Source organism: Saccopteryx leptura, chromosome 6 (assembly GCF_036850995.1).
Source record: "Saccopteryx leptura isolate mSacLep1 chromosome 6, mSacLep1_pri_phased_curated, whole genome shotgun sequence".
Lineage (NCBI taxonomy): Eukaryota > Metazoa > Chordata > Mammalia > Chiroptera > Emballonuridae > Saccopteryx > Saccopteryx leptura.
In genome coordinates this window covers 100289496-100303910 of record NC_089508.1, presented here as the reverse complement: position 1 = coordinate 100303910, position 14415 = coordinate 100289496, and the positions used below count along the sequence as shown (strand labels likewise).

Genomic DNA, 14415 nt, shown 5'->3' with positions numbered 1-14415 from the left:
AAAAAAAAAGAGAGATCTATATGCTTTTTGACAAGTCAACCAGCTGTGCCTGCTACATGATCATACTAATGACTCTTCCCCTTTGATTTCTTCTATCACTTTGAGGATTTATGAACTTCTTTTACTTTCTAAAGTCATTTTTCCTCCAGAGATTTGATAAGCATTCAGTTTAGTTTCCTTCTAGTTTTTCTCTGGTTTGGTTTTTTGTTTTAACTTTTTACTCTTAGGTATAAAACATATATGTATGGATACATATTTTATATATGTATATATATTATATATATAGTATAAACTTATAAATTGTATTTTCCCCAATTGGCTAATTACTACTAATTAATCATTTCTTAAATAATATTTCACTGATAAATTTATTTTTGATATCTCTTCTATAATATTTTAAATTCATACAGAGTAGATTTCTGTGTTATCAGTTTTATCCTATTGACCTCTCTATGTCTTACCCAACTAACACATTTTAAAATATTGTAGTTTTATAGAATATTTTTATACCAACTAAGGCTAAATTTCTTTATTACTCTTCTTTTAAAATTATCCTTTCTTATCAGGATCTTTTCTATTTTCTACAGAAGGCCGCTCAAATCTAGAATAATTTCATTAAAAGCATTATGATTGTAAAATTGTTAGAATATTGCGGTAGATTTTTATTTTTTATTTATTTTTTTATTAATTTTAATGGGGTGACATTGATAAATCAAGGTACAAATGTTCAGAGAAAACATCTCTAGGTTATATTGACATTTGATTATGCTGCATTCCCATCACCCAAAGTCCAATAGATTTTTATTTTTAATTAAAAGAAAATTCTTAAGCCCTCATTTGTAATTCATTTGGGCCTATTGAAAGTAGTTTTTTTTAAGTCCTTAGACAATCTTTCTTCAATCATCTTATATTTCACTTAGTTCTTCCTTTTTTTTAGTTTGAAGACAGTTCACTTCTAGAAAAGGTAGAAATAAAACTGCAACTGAATAGCTTATCTTCTGTTTTATCTGTTAGCATTAAATTGTATTTTTTGTAGTTCAGCCCTCTTTCATTCTTCCTGCATATAACACAGCTAAAGGTCCTTTTTTCAGCTTTTTAAAACCTTCTGGTATTTCCTTCCTTAGCCTTCTTGGGGTGGTGCTATTGGCTAAGCCACTCTTTGCCTTCACTCTGCCCCTTTCTCCAGAGGAGCTTATCAAAGAGTTTTTTGGGCCAGTGCATCAGTTTCTCTAGATACCAACCCCCTTTCTTTCTAATTATGACAACTTGGTCTTGCGCCATCATCTGGCTTGTAAGATCTTTTTATTCTTAAGTTTTTTATTTTTAATACCCATATTTTTAAAGTTTCTGGCCATGCACTAATAAAATATTTCCCAGAACTTTCTGAACTGCCTCATCAACATATCTAAATGTATTTTAGGTTTTGTGGTGGTGTTTTTTTTTCTCTTGGCTGTTCTAATCTCTGGGATGATATATTCACAGACTCCCAAGTTTCTATCATTGTACCTTGCTAACGTTTTTCTGGTTAGATCTGACTTAAAACCAGAATTTCCCTTTCTTTTTACTTCATCCATCTAAGAGATGCTACTATAAATTTTTCAACAAGAATTGGTTGAATATTCTTGCCTGACTAGGCAGTGGCGCAGTGGAAAGTGGATAGAGCATCGAACTGGGACACAGAGAACCCAGGTTTGAAATCCTGAAGTCACTGGCTTGAGTGTAGACTCATCTGTCTTGAGCACAGACTCACCTGCTTAAGCACGGGGTCGCTGGCTTGAGCGTAGGATCATAGACATGACCCCCTGGTTACTGGCTTGAGCCCAAAGGTTGCTGGCTTGAGCAAGGGGTTACTCGCTCTGCTGTAGCCCCTCATTCAAGCCACATATGAGAAAGCAATCACTGAACAACTAAGGAGCTGCAACGAAGAATTGAGGCTTCTCATCTCTCTCCCTTCCTGTCTGCCCCTATCTGTCCCTCTCTCTGACTCTCTCTCTGTCTCTGCCAAAAAAAAGGAAAAAAAAAAAGAATTTATGAATGTTCTTATTGCTGGAGAGCTATGGGGTCTCCCTAACTTTGGTGACGTCTCCAGGTACAACAGTATGAAATGTGTGTTTAATTGAAACAATAACTGCATGGAGACTCTGGGTACAAAAAGGGTTTGAAGAGACTGGGATCAATGGAGAGCAGAAAGAAATAGCCAACCTCCTGGTGTACGTCTGTGTGCATGGGAGGTGGCAGAGGGGAGTTGACATGTTCAGGCTTCACTTTACAAGTACTGCCACACATTTGGGCCACAATAACATGGAATTGGTCACTTGTCATCTCTCTCAGTTATCTTCCCCATGGACACTTTTTTTTTAAGTCAGAGGAGGGGAGATGGTGAGACAGACTTCCACATGCACCCTGACTGGGATCCACTTAGCAACCCCTTAGCAAGCCGATACTCAAATCAACCAAGCTATTTTTAGCACCTGAGTCCATGTGCCAGGTGCCAAATACCAGCTGAGCTATCCTTAGTGCCCGGGGTTGATGCTCAAACCAATTGAGCCACGGGCTATGGGAGGGGAAAAGGGAGAGGTAGAGGAGAGGGAGAAGGAGAGAAACTGTGACCACTAGATAGAAATTATAGGGAAGTATTCGGAACTCATTAAAAAACTCAACTTTCTAATAATTTGAGATATTCACATTTGTAATAAAGTGATTTTTGAGCAGTCATTTTTCCAGCAGACTGTCAATGAGCAGAGGATGGTTTATGTATTTCTGTTCTGTATGTGTACGGATGAATGATGGGGTGTTAACGTGGAAATGGTTAGAAAGTTTCTCATCCGGAATGCCTTAAAACAGATGAATATGTGCATTTATGTCAGGGGTGTGGTATCCAGAAGCTATTTTAAATATTCTAAAGCTAAAGAAAAAGCAAATTTGGGTCAAATAATATTCAAAGCTTTTAAAAATTTACTGGTGTTTTGCTTTTGGTCAGAGTTACCAACTGAATGTAGTGACACTGGTTGTCATGTGAACACATGCTCCAGGTGATCTGTAGATATGCATTGCAATTGATCTTTGTAAAAAATTAAAAATGATATAGTCATTATTACTAAATCCAATTTTTTTGATGGTACAGGTGTCAGGACTGTCTAAGTCAAGATTCTATCTTACCTGGGACAGTTCCTTAATTTCTCTGAGACTCAGTGTTCTCATCTGTAAATTGGGAATAATAATATCTATTTCATAGATTGCTTGTAAAAAACTGAATGAGCTGACATTTGCAATGTGTTAAACTTTTCTTTTTATTATATCTGTCCCAACTTGTTGATGCCAGAAGGAATTAATGCTTCTCTCAAATTGCCAAAACTACCAGTAAAAAAAAAAAGTTACAGAAAATCTTGGAAGATCTGACATTATTTTATTTTATTATGCAAATAATTTTGACCTCCAGAAATTATTTATTTTACTTCAGAAGCCTCTTTTTGTTGGTATCACTAACCATATACTTTATTCCATTTTGTGCAATAATTTATAATGAACCTTAAAGAACTACTGATTATCTTAGAGTTTTGGGCTCAATTACCTATTTCAAATACTCAGTGACTAAAGAAAGCATGTCATTTTCTCCTCTCCTGCACGCTGGAGGACAACAATAGACTGTGAATAGAGCAAATCAAGGACACACAAATACCAGTATAAGGGGGCCATTGTGTTCAGTTGGTAACTCTGTCATATAGTTTTAATTTAGGTCGACTGATTGATTACAGCAGGTTGACAGATAGCACATTGTTTCTCTCTTGAAATCTCTAAACACTTTAATTCCCATTCTTATCTGTCCATTTTGATTCCAGAACTTAAGTGAAATGGGATTACAGCATTCACTTTGTTTCCCTGTGCTAAGTGATTATCTCTGAAGTGCAATTTTGTGATTAGGCAAGAAGGCATGCACACACTCAGCTAACGCTGTTTCCCCAGGGTGCAGAACAGGGACCTTCATAATGAAGGGGTGTTGTGCTTTGATTTCAAATGGATGTAAAATCTCACCACACTTGGTAGTTTTATTTTTTAAATGTATTTAATTATTTAAAAATTAACAGGAGAATATTAAAATTGAACTTTAGAAAATGGCATTTAAACATAAGTCAAGGATGCTAACTGCCTATGAATATTAATCCCTTTCAAAAAGTGAATAAACAAACTTACCTGACATACATTGGGGGGATGGAAGGGGTTACTGAAAATCTTCAGTTTAATTATTTATATTCATCTTGATTAATTCAGAAAACCATCTGAATGCAACTTGGTGTTGGTATTGTCAAATTCTAATATGCCTTATTTTGAAAACTACAGTAATTATTCAACTAATTGCTGTCATAGTATTGTCATAGTTGTTTGGCCCTTAAGGGAAAACGTTTAGAGGTGGGTGGTGGAAAAACCAAGAGCTAATAGTTGGCACAAAGTATTTTAACTATTTTCTTTGATTTTTAAAAAACAAATTTTGTCCATGACTATGACAGACCAACTTTAGAGAGGATTTAGCATTCCCAAATTTAGACACATTTTGATTCAACCACGAAAGGTACTTTTTACTGATTTACTTAAAATGAACATTGACCTTACATTGTGGATCTTGAAGTGAGAAACATAATATGCAATTTCTCAAACTTAATACAACTGAAATTCTTTTTGTCAGTAATCTTAACACTAGTTGGGACTCCGTGTGGCTGCGGTGCTTTGATCAGCTTCTTCTTTTCCCTACTCTTAAATCTTTTAGCTCGGTGTTCAGTGTACAGTGAGCACTTAATAAACCTTAGCTCTTCCTATTGTTATTTTTATTATTTTTCAAATTGAGTAAAGAGCATAATTTTAATCAGTTGGTAGGTCATTTTCAATAAAAAGGTACCTTAACTTGTAGTAAAGTACTTTTATTCATGGTTCAAGGTAAAACCAACCCATTAACTTTTTTTTTTTACAGAGAGAGAGTCAGAGAGAGGGATAGATAGTGACAGATAGGAATGGAGAGATGAGAAGCATCAATCATCAGTTTTTCGTGGCGACACCTTAGTTGTTCATTGATTGTTTTCTCATATGTGCCTTGACCATGGGCCTTCAGTAGACCGAGTAAACCCCTTGCTCAAGCCAGTGACCTTGGGTCTAAGCTGGTGAGCTTTTTTTTTTTTTTTTTTTTTTTTTTTTGCTCAAGCCAGATGAGCCCACGCTCAAGCTGGCAACCTCGGGGTCTTGAACCTGGATCCTCCGCATCCCAGTCCGATGCTCTATCCACTGTGCCACCACCTGGTCAGGCCCATTAACATTTTTTAACCTTCCATAATGATCCAGTTATATGTCCTGTGAACCCTAATAATATTCTTTCTGATAGAACTGATTCACTTTCCTGCATGTTTTATTACTACTTTCCCTGATGGATGGGATTCCCTCAAAGTTGTTCTCATAATTGTGGATACCTCTGTAGCAGAGATGAGTTGCCTACATTTTCATCCTTCACTCTTCAGACTTTGCTGACTTGAGTTAACAAGGTATTTCATAAATATATGCAGGGAGTGATTTGAAAACCCACGGACTGCCTTCCACATACCTGCAGGAAAGCTGCAGATGCTTATTCCTCACATCACGGGGCTATTGGATGTCATTTTTTAGGGAATATAAACAGTAACACTGATAACAATGAAAAAGACAGTGTATTGAGTCAGGTGGTGGGAGGGCAAACACCTTGTGGGTTGTAGTCCTAGTTTTATTTAATGTCGTTGTAATTTACGTAGCTTCTTTGAATTTTAGACATTGCTTTTTAATTTCTGTGGGGCATTTATGTTTGCTTGCTTTATCTGTCCTTCCTGCTGGTCTGGTGGGCCCTGTGAAGATGTCTTACTTATCATTACATCTCTATCCCCGGCAGTGTGTTACTGGCAACATTGAAAGTGCTTTACAAATGTGTGTTGAAAAAGTAAGGCAAGAGGAAGAGAGAAATGAAGACAGAACAGAGGATATATTTAAAGCCTAAATTTTCCACAAAATTCTCTTTGAATAAAACTTTATAAAATCAAGTGCACATGGGCCTCTCCTAACATTAATGGAAGTTTCAACTTTAAAGGCCTAGAGAAGTCACCATCAGTCTGACCTTGTTTTTTTGTGTGTGAGAAACTGCAGCAGGCCCTGTATACAAATAGGTAATGGCAAAGGTGCATCTAGCTCTTCTCACCCCAGGTAGGCACTGCCTAGACTAGACGGGAGCCTCAACATTAGGCTGTGCCTGCAAATTGGTTTTAAAGGTACCCCTGCCCGTTAGAATTTTGGGGAAAGCGATGGTCTTTCACTTTCAAGTCTTTATGTCTTTTTCTTGATTTGAACAACAACCACAAAACAGCCACTTTTATAATATCATCATAACAATATGAAGAAAAGAATAATTTAAAAAATAATGAATTTCAACAGTCTGTATGAGTACCATATAGAATGAATAGCAATAAGCAATAACAAAAAATGTCCTACAACATGATTAGCATTTGCTGAAATACTGTATATGTCTCAAAGAATGGACTGGAATTCACCCATGTGTGTATTAAATTTCTGTTCAGCATATTGATGAAGAGGCTACTTGCTTATTTTTAGGTCAGGATTTAAATGCTTACCTATATTGTCTAAGAGCTCAAATATACTGCTCACAACAATTAGGGGATATTTCAAAATGAATATGAAGCTATCAAATATCCCCTAATTGTTGTGAGCAGTGTAATTATCAATGCAAGAAGAGGCTGCGAGGTTTCTTATCTGTCTTCAGTTGGGCCCACTCTTCTGATGTACCCATTCCTGGGCGTATTCAAATATACTGTCTTCTGATCTAATTTTATGAAGAAAAAATTTTTTTTCATTAATATTTCTGAATCTGGCTCTGGCTGGTTGGCTCAGTGGCAGAGCATTGACCCAGCTTGTGGGAGTCCCTGGTATGATTCCCAGTAGGACACACAGGAGAAGCCACTATCTGCTTCTCCCCTCTTCCCCTTCTCTCTCTTTCTCTCTCTCTCTGTCTATTCCCCTCCTGCAGCAATGGCTCGATTGATTAGAGCACATCAGCCCAGGCACTGAGGACTGCTCCTGTGAAGCCTCTACCTCAGGTGCTAAAAATAGTTCAGTTGTGAGCATGACCCCAGATGGGCAGAGCACCGGCCCCAGATGGGGGTTGCCCGGTAGATCCCAGTCAAGGTGCATGCGGGACTCTGTCTATCTCCCCTACTCTCACTTAAAATATATATATACATATATTTCTCAATCTTTTTCTTATTCATTTAAGTTTTTCTTGCAAAAGATTTTTAAATAAGATCAAGTATTTGTAAATTGAGTTGAGTAATCCTTTCATTCATGCTTTCTTCCAGCATGTTGGCTATTTTCTAAGTGACCCAAAACTTTGGCAAGCAGCAAGAAAAGAGAGAGGGTTGCTATGGTACCACTTGTAAAACTGTAGTTGGAAAAAATGGTGTGTAATGGCTAAAAGCCAAGCAGTGTTGCAATTGATCTTTCCTAACTGCTCAGAGAGTTATAACCATGCTTGCATATTAATTATCTTACATCCTAATTATCTACAAATCAGGGTATCCATTCAACTCATTTTTTGACATAATTATTTTCACAGCTTCTGCCACCTTTGAAGACTTTCAGATTCGTCCCCATGCTCTCTTTGTTCATTCGTACAGAGCTCCAGCTTTCTGTGATCACTGTGGAGAAATGCTGTGGGGGCTGGTCCGTCAGGGCCTTAAATGTGAAGGTAAGGTGTTCCCTTCCCCAACCAAGCTGAATGCAAACTGGAGGTATCTGCTTATGCTGGGCCCTCTACAACAATGTCTTCTTTCCCTCCGATGTCTCCCAGTGATTTAGGGGGTGCATGGTTTCTGTTCTGTCATTTCTGTACAGTTCCTGTCTTCATACATATTTGCTCCTATCTGGGAAACCCAGTTCTCACATCTTTTCCCCATAGTGTGTGGATGTGTTTCTTTTGTGTTGGGTGTTTTGTGTTGTCTGTTGAAATGAGCAGATTCAGGAGGTTATTCAAACCATCCAAGGTCACTCAACTATTAAATAGAAGCCAATTCCAGCCTGTTACCCACATTTGTGTACCAATAGCATAGTTTTATCATACTCTGGAAAGAGTTCCTTGAACTGTGGAGCCAGAATTCAAATCAATGTATTGAATAGTTCAGAAGTTGTGATGCTTTGTGTCCACTCACATTAGAACTGCTGGCAGGTAAGAATGGCTCAGATCATCACTGGAGATCTGTTGCTAGATCCTTCGAAGCCAACATCCATTATATCAGAGGACATTCAAAAAACGATAATCACAGTAGTTGCTGAGTATATATATAAAATCAGAATTCAAAACCCAGACTACTTACAGATTGGGAAAGTAAATCAGAAAAGCTGAAAAGAAAATCTGAATTTTCAAGTAGCTCCAAGAGAAATGGAAGCAGTACTATTTTTAAGAATTCAAAATTTACAAGTAATACTAGAATAGGTTTTAATTTATGGTTAAACAAAAGTCATTTTTAATTTCTTTTTCCAGGATGTGGTCTGAATTACCATAAGAGGTGTGCATTTAAAATCCCCAACAATTGCAGTGGCGTGAGGCGGAGGAGGCTCTCCAACGTCTCGCTCACAGGGCTGAGCACGGCCCGCACAGCGTCTGCCGAGCTCTCCAGCAGCGCGCCCGATGAGCCCCTTCTGGTAGGGCCTTCTGTTTATCCGCTTCCCCTGTATATGCGAAGTCTGTGGGACAGTATGAAAGCAGCGTCAATCCAAGACGTGCCCAGGGAGGGAGAACACAGCCGGGACGTAAATGGCCATGCTTCTTCAGGGCCTGTTCTGTAGGTTGGTCAGTGCTTCTGCTGATATCCAACAACTTTGAGTTTGCTTTTATCTGTGAGTTTAGTGCAATTGCACAGTATGTGAGGGGTCACTGTGGTCATAGGGCCAGAGCAGCACAAACTGATACATCAGTGTGCAAAACATAGTTTGTCAAAATTTGTAAAACAGAGATAAAAGATGTTTTTCTATGAAGATTATAAAATATTTTGTAGTATAGCTAAATATTTACTCTAGGAGAAAATTTGAAATTTTCTTAATGGAAATATGAATGAAAGTCTCTAACTGCTTGGCATTATTGTGTGTTGTCAGAGTGACACTGTGAGAAAAATAGCCCTGAGCATTTTAAATCATTCCATTAGCTCTAAAATATATATTTTATGGATTAAATATTATTATTCAGGAAAATTAAATTTTCATTTTTCAAAGATTCAAAACAAAGTAATACTTGTGGGAATTATGTTAATTATTTAAAATAGGAACATTTTTCTAAAATTAGCTAATGATGTGAAGCTTTATATTTCCCATATATATATACTCCTTCCCCAGTGGATTTACAAAGACTCTTTATAATCTAGCTGTTGTAAAAATTAATTAAGCCCAGGCCAGACCCTGGGCGGTTGACTCAGTGGTAGAGTGTCAGCCTGGCATGTGTATGTCCCAGGTTCGATTCCCTGTCAGGGCACACAGGAGAATTGACCACCTATTTCTCCACCTCTCCCCCTCCTCTTTCTCTCTGCCTCTCTCTCTTTTCCCCTCCTGCAGCCAATGGCTCGATTGTATCAAGTGTATTGGCCCCAGGCATTGAGGATGGCTTTGTGGAGACTGCCTCAGGCACTAAAAATAGCTCAGTAGCAAGCATGACCCAAGATGTGCAGGCCATCATCCCAGGATAGGGGTTGCTGGGTGAATCCTGGTCATGTTGCATGCAGGAGTCTATTTCTCTATGTCCTCTCCTCTCACTTGAAAAAGAAGAAGAAAAAAATGAAGAAAAGAATCCTGGCCAGGTGGCTCAGAGGGTAAAGCTTTATCCAGCACAGTGAGGTCACAGGTTAGATCCCCAGGGTCAGGGTACATACAAAAAATAATCAGTGAAAATGCACAACTAAATTGAGCAGTGAGTTGGTGCTTCTCTCTCTCTTCCCCTCTGTCTCTCTCAGATTAAATGTTCAATAGAACTATTTTTAAAAGTTGATTAAAAAGTTAAAAATTACTAAAACTTTTAGGTTAAATAAATCCTTCTTGGAGGGGAGAGTGGCAATACATATTTAATACACCTCTACAAAGTTGTATTAATTAGTTCATTTTTTGAAACATATTTTATTGTGATCTTTATATCACTTTAATTTGTAACTCAATTGAGTGCTCATTTTAATAATTAAGAAAATTCCATATTCTATTTTTCCAAGACTTTCTTTTGGAGTCTCTTGCGTTTTCAGACCTCATCAATTGAACCTGTTGGGAGAAGGCAGGTACTAAATTCCACTAATAACAAGAAGAATGTATTATATTTTGGTAACTATTCAGAATGTATGTATATGAGTCTATATAGTATCCCATAAAGTTGTATTAATTGGAATTAGTGATGTTATTAAAGAAAGGTGCTTAAATTAAGTTATTTGGTTTTCTCAAATATCTCTTCTGTCATCTTCCAAATCTCTGAAGTTCTTTGATTTTGTAAGTAGTGATTTTACAAGTTATAACAGTTACTTTTGCTTTTAAATATAGTCTCTGTGAGTCATGCTCTTTACAAGATAGACATTTAAAATCAATTTTAAGAAACAAAGTATAAATTAATTATGTAATATTTTCAGTTTTGCGAGAAAAAGTTTTTAAAAATTATTTAATATCTCACAAGAGATATAAATCCCTAAAGTCATTCATCATTAGAATAGATTAGATTCTAGATGATAAATACTGAAGATTCTTCTTTTAAATCTATCTTAACTTTTTATAACATCTACACATATGTATCTATATACATATACACACAGAGATATATATACTTCAAAACATCACATGTATAATTTACTTTATAATTAAAATTAAATTATATATTTAAATTATCATATATGATATCTACATATGTATACTGTAATATATCATTTATATATAAATATAGTTTAGTTAAATAACTACAGTTTTTAACAAAAGTTTTTCTGTGTTTTTTTGGGGTTTTTTTTTATAATTTTATTTTCTTAATGGGGTGACATCAATAAATCAGGATACATATATTCAAAGAAAACATGTCCAGGTTATCTTGTTGTTCAATTATGTTGCATACCCATCACCCAAAGTCAGATTGTCCTCTGTCACCTTCTATCTAGTTTTCTTTGTGCCCCTCCCCCTCCCCCTTTCCCTCTCCCTCTCCCCCTTTCCCCCGTAACCACCACACTCTTATCAATGTCTCTTAGTTTCACTTTTATGTCCCACCTACATATGGAATAATGCAGTTCCTGGTTTTTTCTGATTTACTATGTCAATCCGTATAATGTTATCAAGATCCATCCATGTTGTCATAAATGACCCTATGCCATCATTTCTTATGGCTGAGTAGTATTCCATAGTGTATATGTGCCACATCTTCTTTATCCAGTCTTCTATTGACGGGCTTTTGGTTGTTTCCATGTCCTGGCCACTGTGAACAATGCTGCAATGAACATGGGGCTGCATGTGTCTTTACATATCAATGTTTCTGAGTTTTTGGGGTATATATCCAGTAGAGGGATTGCTGGGTCATAAGGTAGTTCTATTTTCAGTTTTTGGAGGAACCACCATATTTTCTTCCATAGTGGTTGTACTACTTTACATTCCCAACAGTGAATGAGGTTTCCTTTTTCTCCACAGCCTCTCCAACATTTGCTATTACCTGTCTTGTTAATAATAGCTAATCTAACAGGTGTGAGGTGGTATCTCATTGTAGTTTTGATTTGCATTTCTCTAATAACTAAAGAAGATGAGCATCTTTTCATATATCTGTTGGCCATTTGTATGTATTGCTGGGAGAAGTATCTGTTCATGTCCTCTCCCCATTTTTTTATTGGATTGTTTGTTTGTTTATTGTTGAGTTTTATGAGTTTTTTGTATATTTTGGATATTAGGCCCTTATCTGAGCAGTTGTTTGAAAATATCATTTCCCATTTAGTTGGCTGTCTGTTTATTTTGTTATCAGTTTCTCTTGCTGAGCAAAAACTTCTTAGTCTGATGTAGTCCCATTCATTAATTTTTGCCTTCACTTCTCTAGCCTTTGGAGTCCAATTCATAAAATGCTCTTTAAAACCCAGGTCCGTGAGTTTAGTACCTATGTCTTTTTCTATGTACTTTATTGTTTCAGGTCTTATGTTTAGATCTTTGATCCATTTTGAGTTAATTTTAGTACAAGGGGACAAACTGTAGTCCAGTTTCATTCATTTGCATGTGGCTTTCCAGTTTTCCCAGCACCATTTGTTAAAGAGGCTTTCTTTTCTCCATTGTGTGTTGTTGGCCCTTTTATCAAAAATTATTTGAGTATATATATGTGGTTTTATTTCTCGGCTTTCTATTCTGTTCCATTGGTCTGAGTGTCTATTTTTCTGCCAATACCATGCTGTTTTGATTGTCGTGGCCCTATAATATAGTTTCAAGTCAGGTGTTGTAATGCCCCCAGCTTCATTCTTTTTCTTTAGGATTGCTTTGGCTATTTGGGTTTTTTTATAGTTCCATATCAATCTGATGGTTTTTTTGCACCATTTCTTTAAAAAATGTCATTGGAATTTTGATGGGAATTGCATTAAATTTGTATATTGCTTTGGGTAATATGGCCATCTTGATTATATTTATTCTTCCTAACCAAGAACAAGGAATATTTTTCCATCTCATTATATCTTTTTTCGATTTCCCTTAACAATGGTTTATAGTTTTCATTATATAAGTCCTTTACATTCTATGTTATGCTTATTCCTAGGTATTTTACTTTTTTGTTGCAATCGTGAAGGGGATTATTCTTTTGAGTTTGTTCTCAAATGTTTCATTGTTGGCATATAGAAAGGCTATGAACTTCTGTATGTTAATTTTGTATCCTGCGACCTTACTGTATTGGCTTATTGTTTTTATAGTCTTTTTGTGGATTCTTTGGGGTTTTCGATGTATAGGATCATATCATCTGCAAAAAGTGGTACTTTTACTTCTTCTATTCCGATATGGATACATTTTATTTCTTTGTCTTGTCTCATTGCTCTGTCTAGAACCTCTAGTACCACATTAAATAAGAGTGGACAGAGTGGACAACCCTGACTTGTTCCTAATTTAGGGGGGAAAGCCTTCAGTTTTGTGCAATTTAATATGATGTTAGCTGATGGTTTATCATATATGGCCTTTATCATGTTGAGATATTTTCCTTCTTACCCATTTTGTTGAGAGTCTTAAACATAAAATTGTGTTGTATTTTATCGAAAGCCTTTTCTGCGTCTATTGATAAGATCATGTGGATTTTGTTCTTTGTTTTGTTGATATGGTGTATTACGTTAACCGTTTTACGTATGTTGAACCATCCTTGAGATTCTGGGATGAATCCCACTTGATCATGATGTATTATTTTTTTAATATGTTGTTGTATTCGATTTGCTAGTATTTTATTTAGTATTTTAGCATCTCTATTCATTAGAGATATTGGTCTGTAGTTTTCTTTTTTTGTGCCATCCTTGCCTGGCTTTGGTATGAAAGTTATGTTGGCCTCATAAAATGTGTTTGGAAGTATTGCTTCTTCTATAATTTTTTGGAAGACTTTGAGTAGAATAGGAACCAAGTCTTCTTTGAATGTTTGATAAAATTCGCTGGTATAGCCGTCTGGGCCTGGACTTTTACTTTTGTGGAAGTTTTTAATGTTTTTTTCTTTTTCTTCTCTACTAATAGGTCTGTTTAGGCTTTCTGCTTCTTCTTGATTTAGTCTAGGAAGGTTGTATTGTTCTAGGAATTTATCCATTTCTTATACGTTGTTGAATTTAGTGGCAAAAAGTTTTTCATAGTATTCTACAATAATTATTTGTATATCTACGATGTCCGTGGTGATTTCTCCTCTTTCATTTTGGATTTTGTTTATATGAGTTCTTTCTCTTTTTTCCTTGGTAAGTCTTGCCAAGGGTTTGTCAATTTTGTTGATCATTTCAAAGAACCAGCTCCTTGTTCTATTAATTTTTTCTATAGTTTTTCTGTTCTCTATTTCATTTATTTCTGCTCTGATTTTTATTATCTCCTTTCTTCGGCTGGTTTTGGGTTGTCTTTGTTCTACTTTTTCTAGTTCCTTAAGGTGTGAAGTTAAGTGGTTCACTTGGGCTCTTTCTTGTTTGTTCATATATGCCTGAAGTGATATGAACTTCCCTCTTATCACTGCTTTTGCTGCATCCCATAGATTCTGATATGTCATATTGTCATCTTCATTAGTCTGTATATATCTTTTGATCTCTGCACTTATTTCTTCTTTGACCCATTCATTTTTTAAAAGTATGTTGTTTAGTTTCCACATTTTTATGAGATTTTTTTCCTCTTTTTTGCAGTTGAATTCTAGTTTCAAGGCTTTATGAT

At 36.1% G+C, this 14415-nt stretch overlaps 1 protein-coding gene across 2 annotated transcripts in view; it reads left to right on the top strand.

Annotated features, from left to right (window-relative positions):
- Positions 1-14415, top strand: part of PRKD1 (protein kinase D1) — a 387321-nt gene that overhangs the window by 283168 nt on the left and 89738 nt on the right. For both annotated transcript variants that reach the window (XM_066342379.1, XM_066342378.1), the window contains exons 3-4: positions 7634-7765; positions 8558-8718. In XM_066342379.1, the coding sequence (XP_066198476.1) occupies positions 7634-7765; positions 8558-8718 (293 nt within the window). The remainder of the gene's footprint in view (positions 1-7633; positions 7766-8557; positions 8719-14415) is intronic.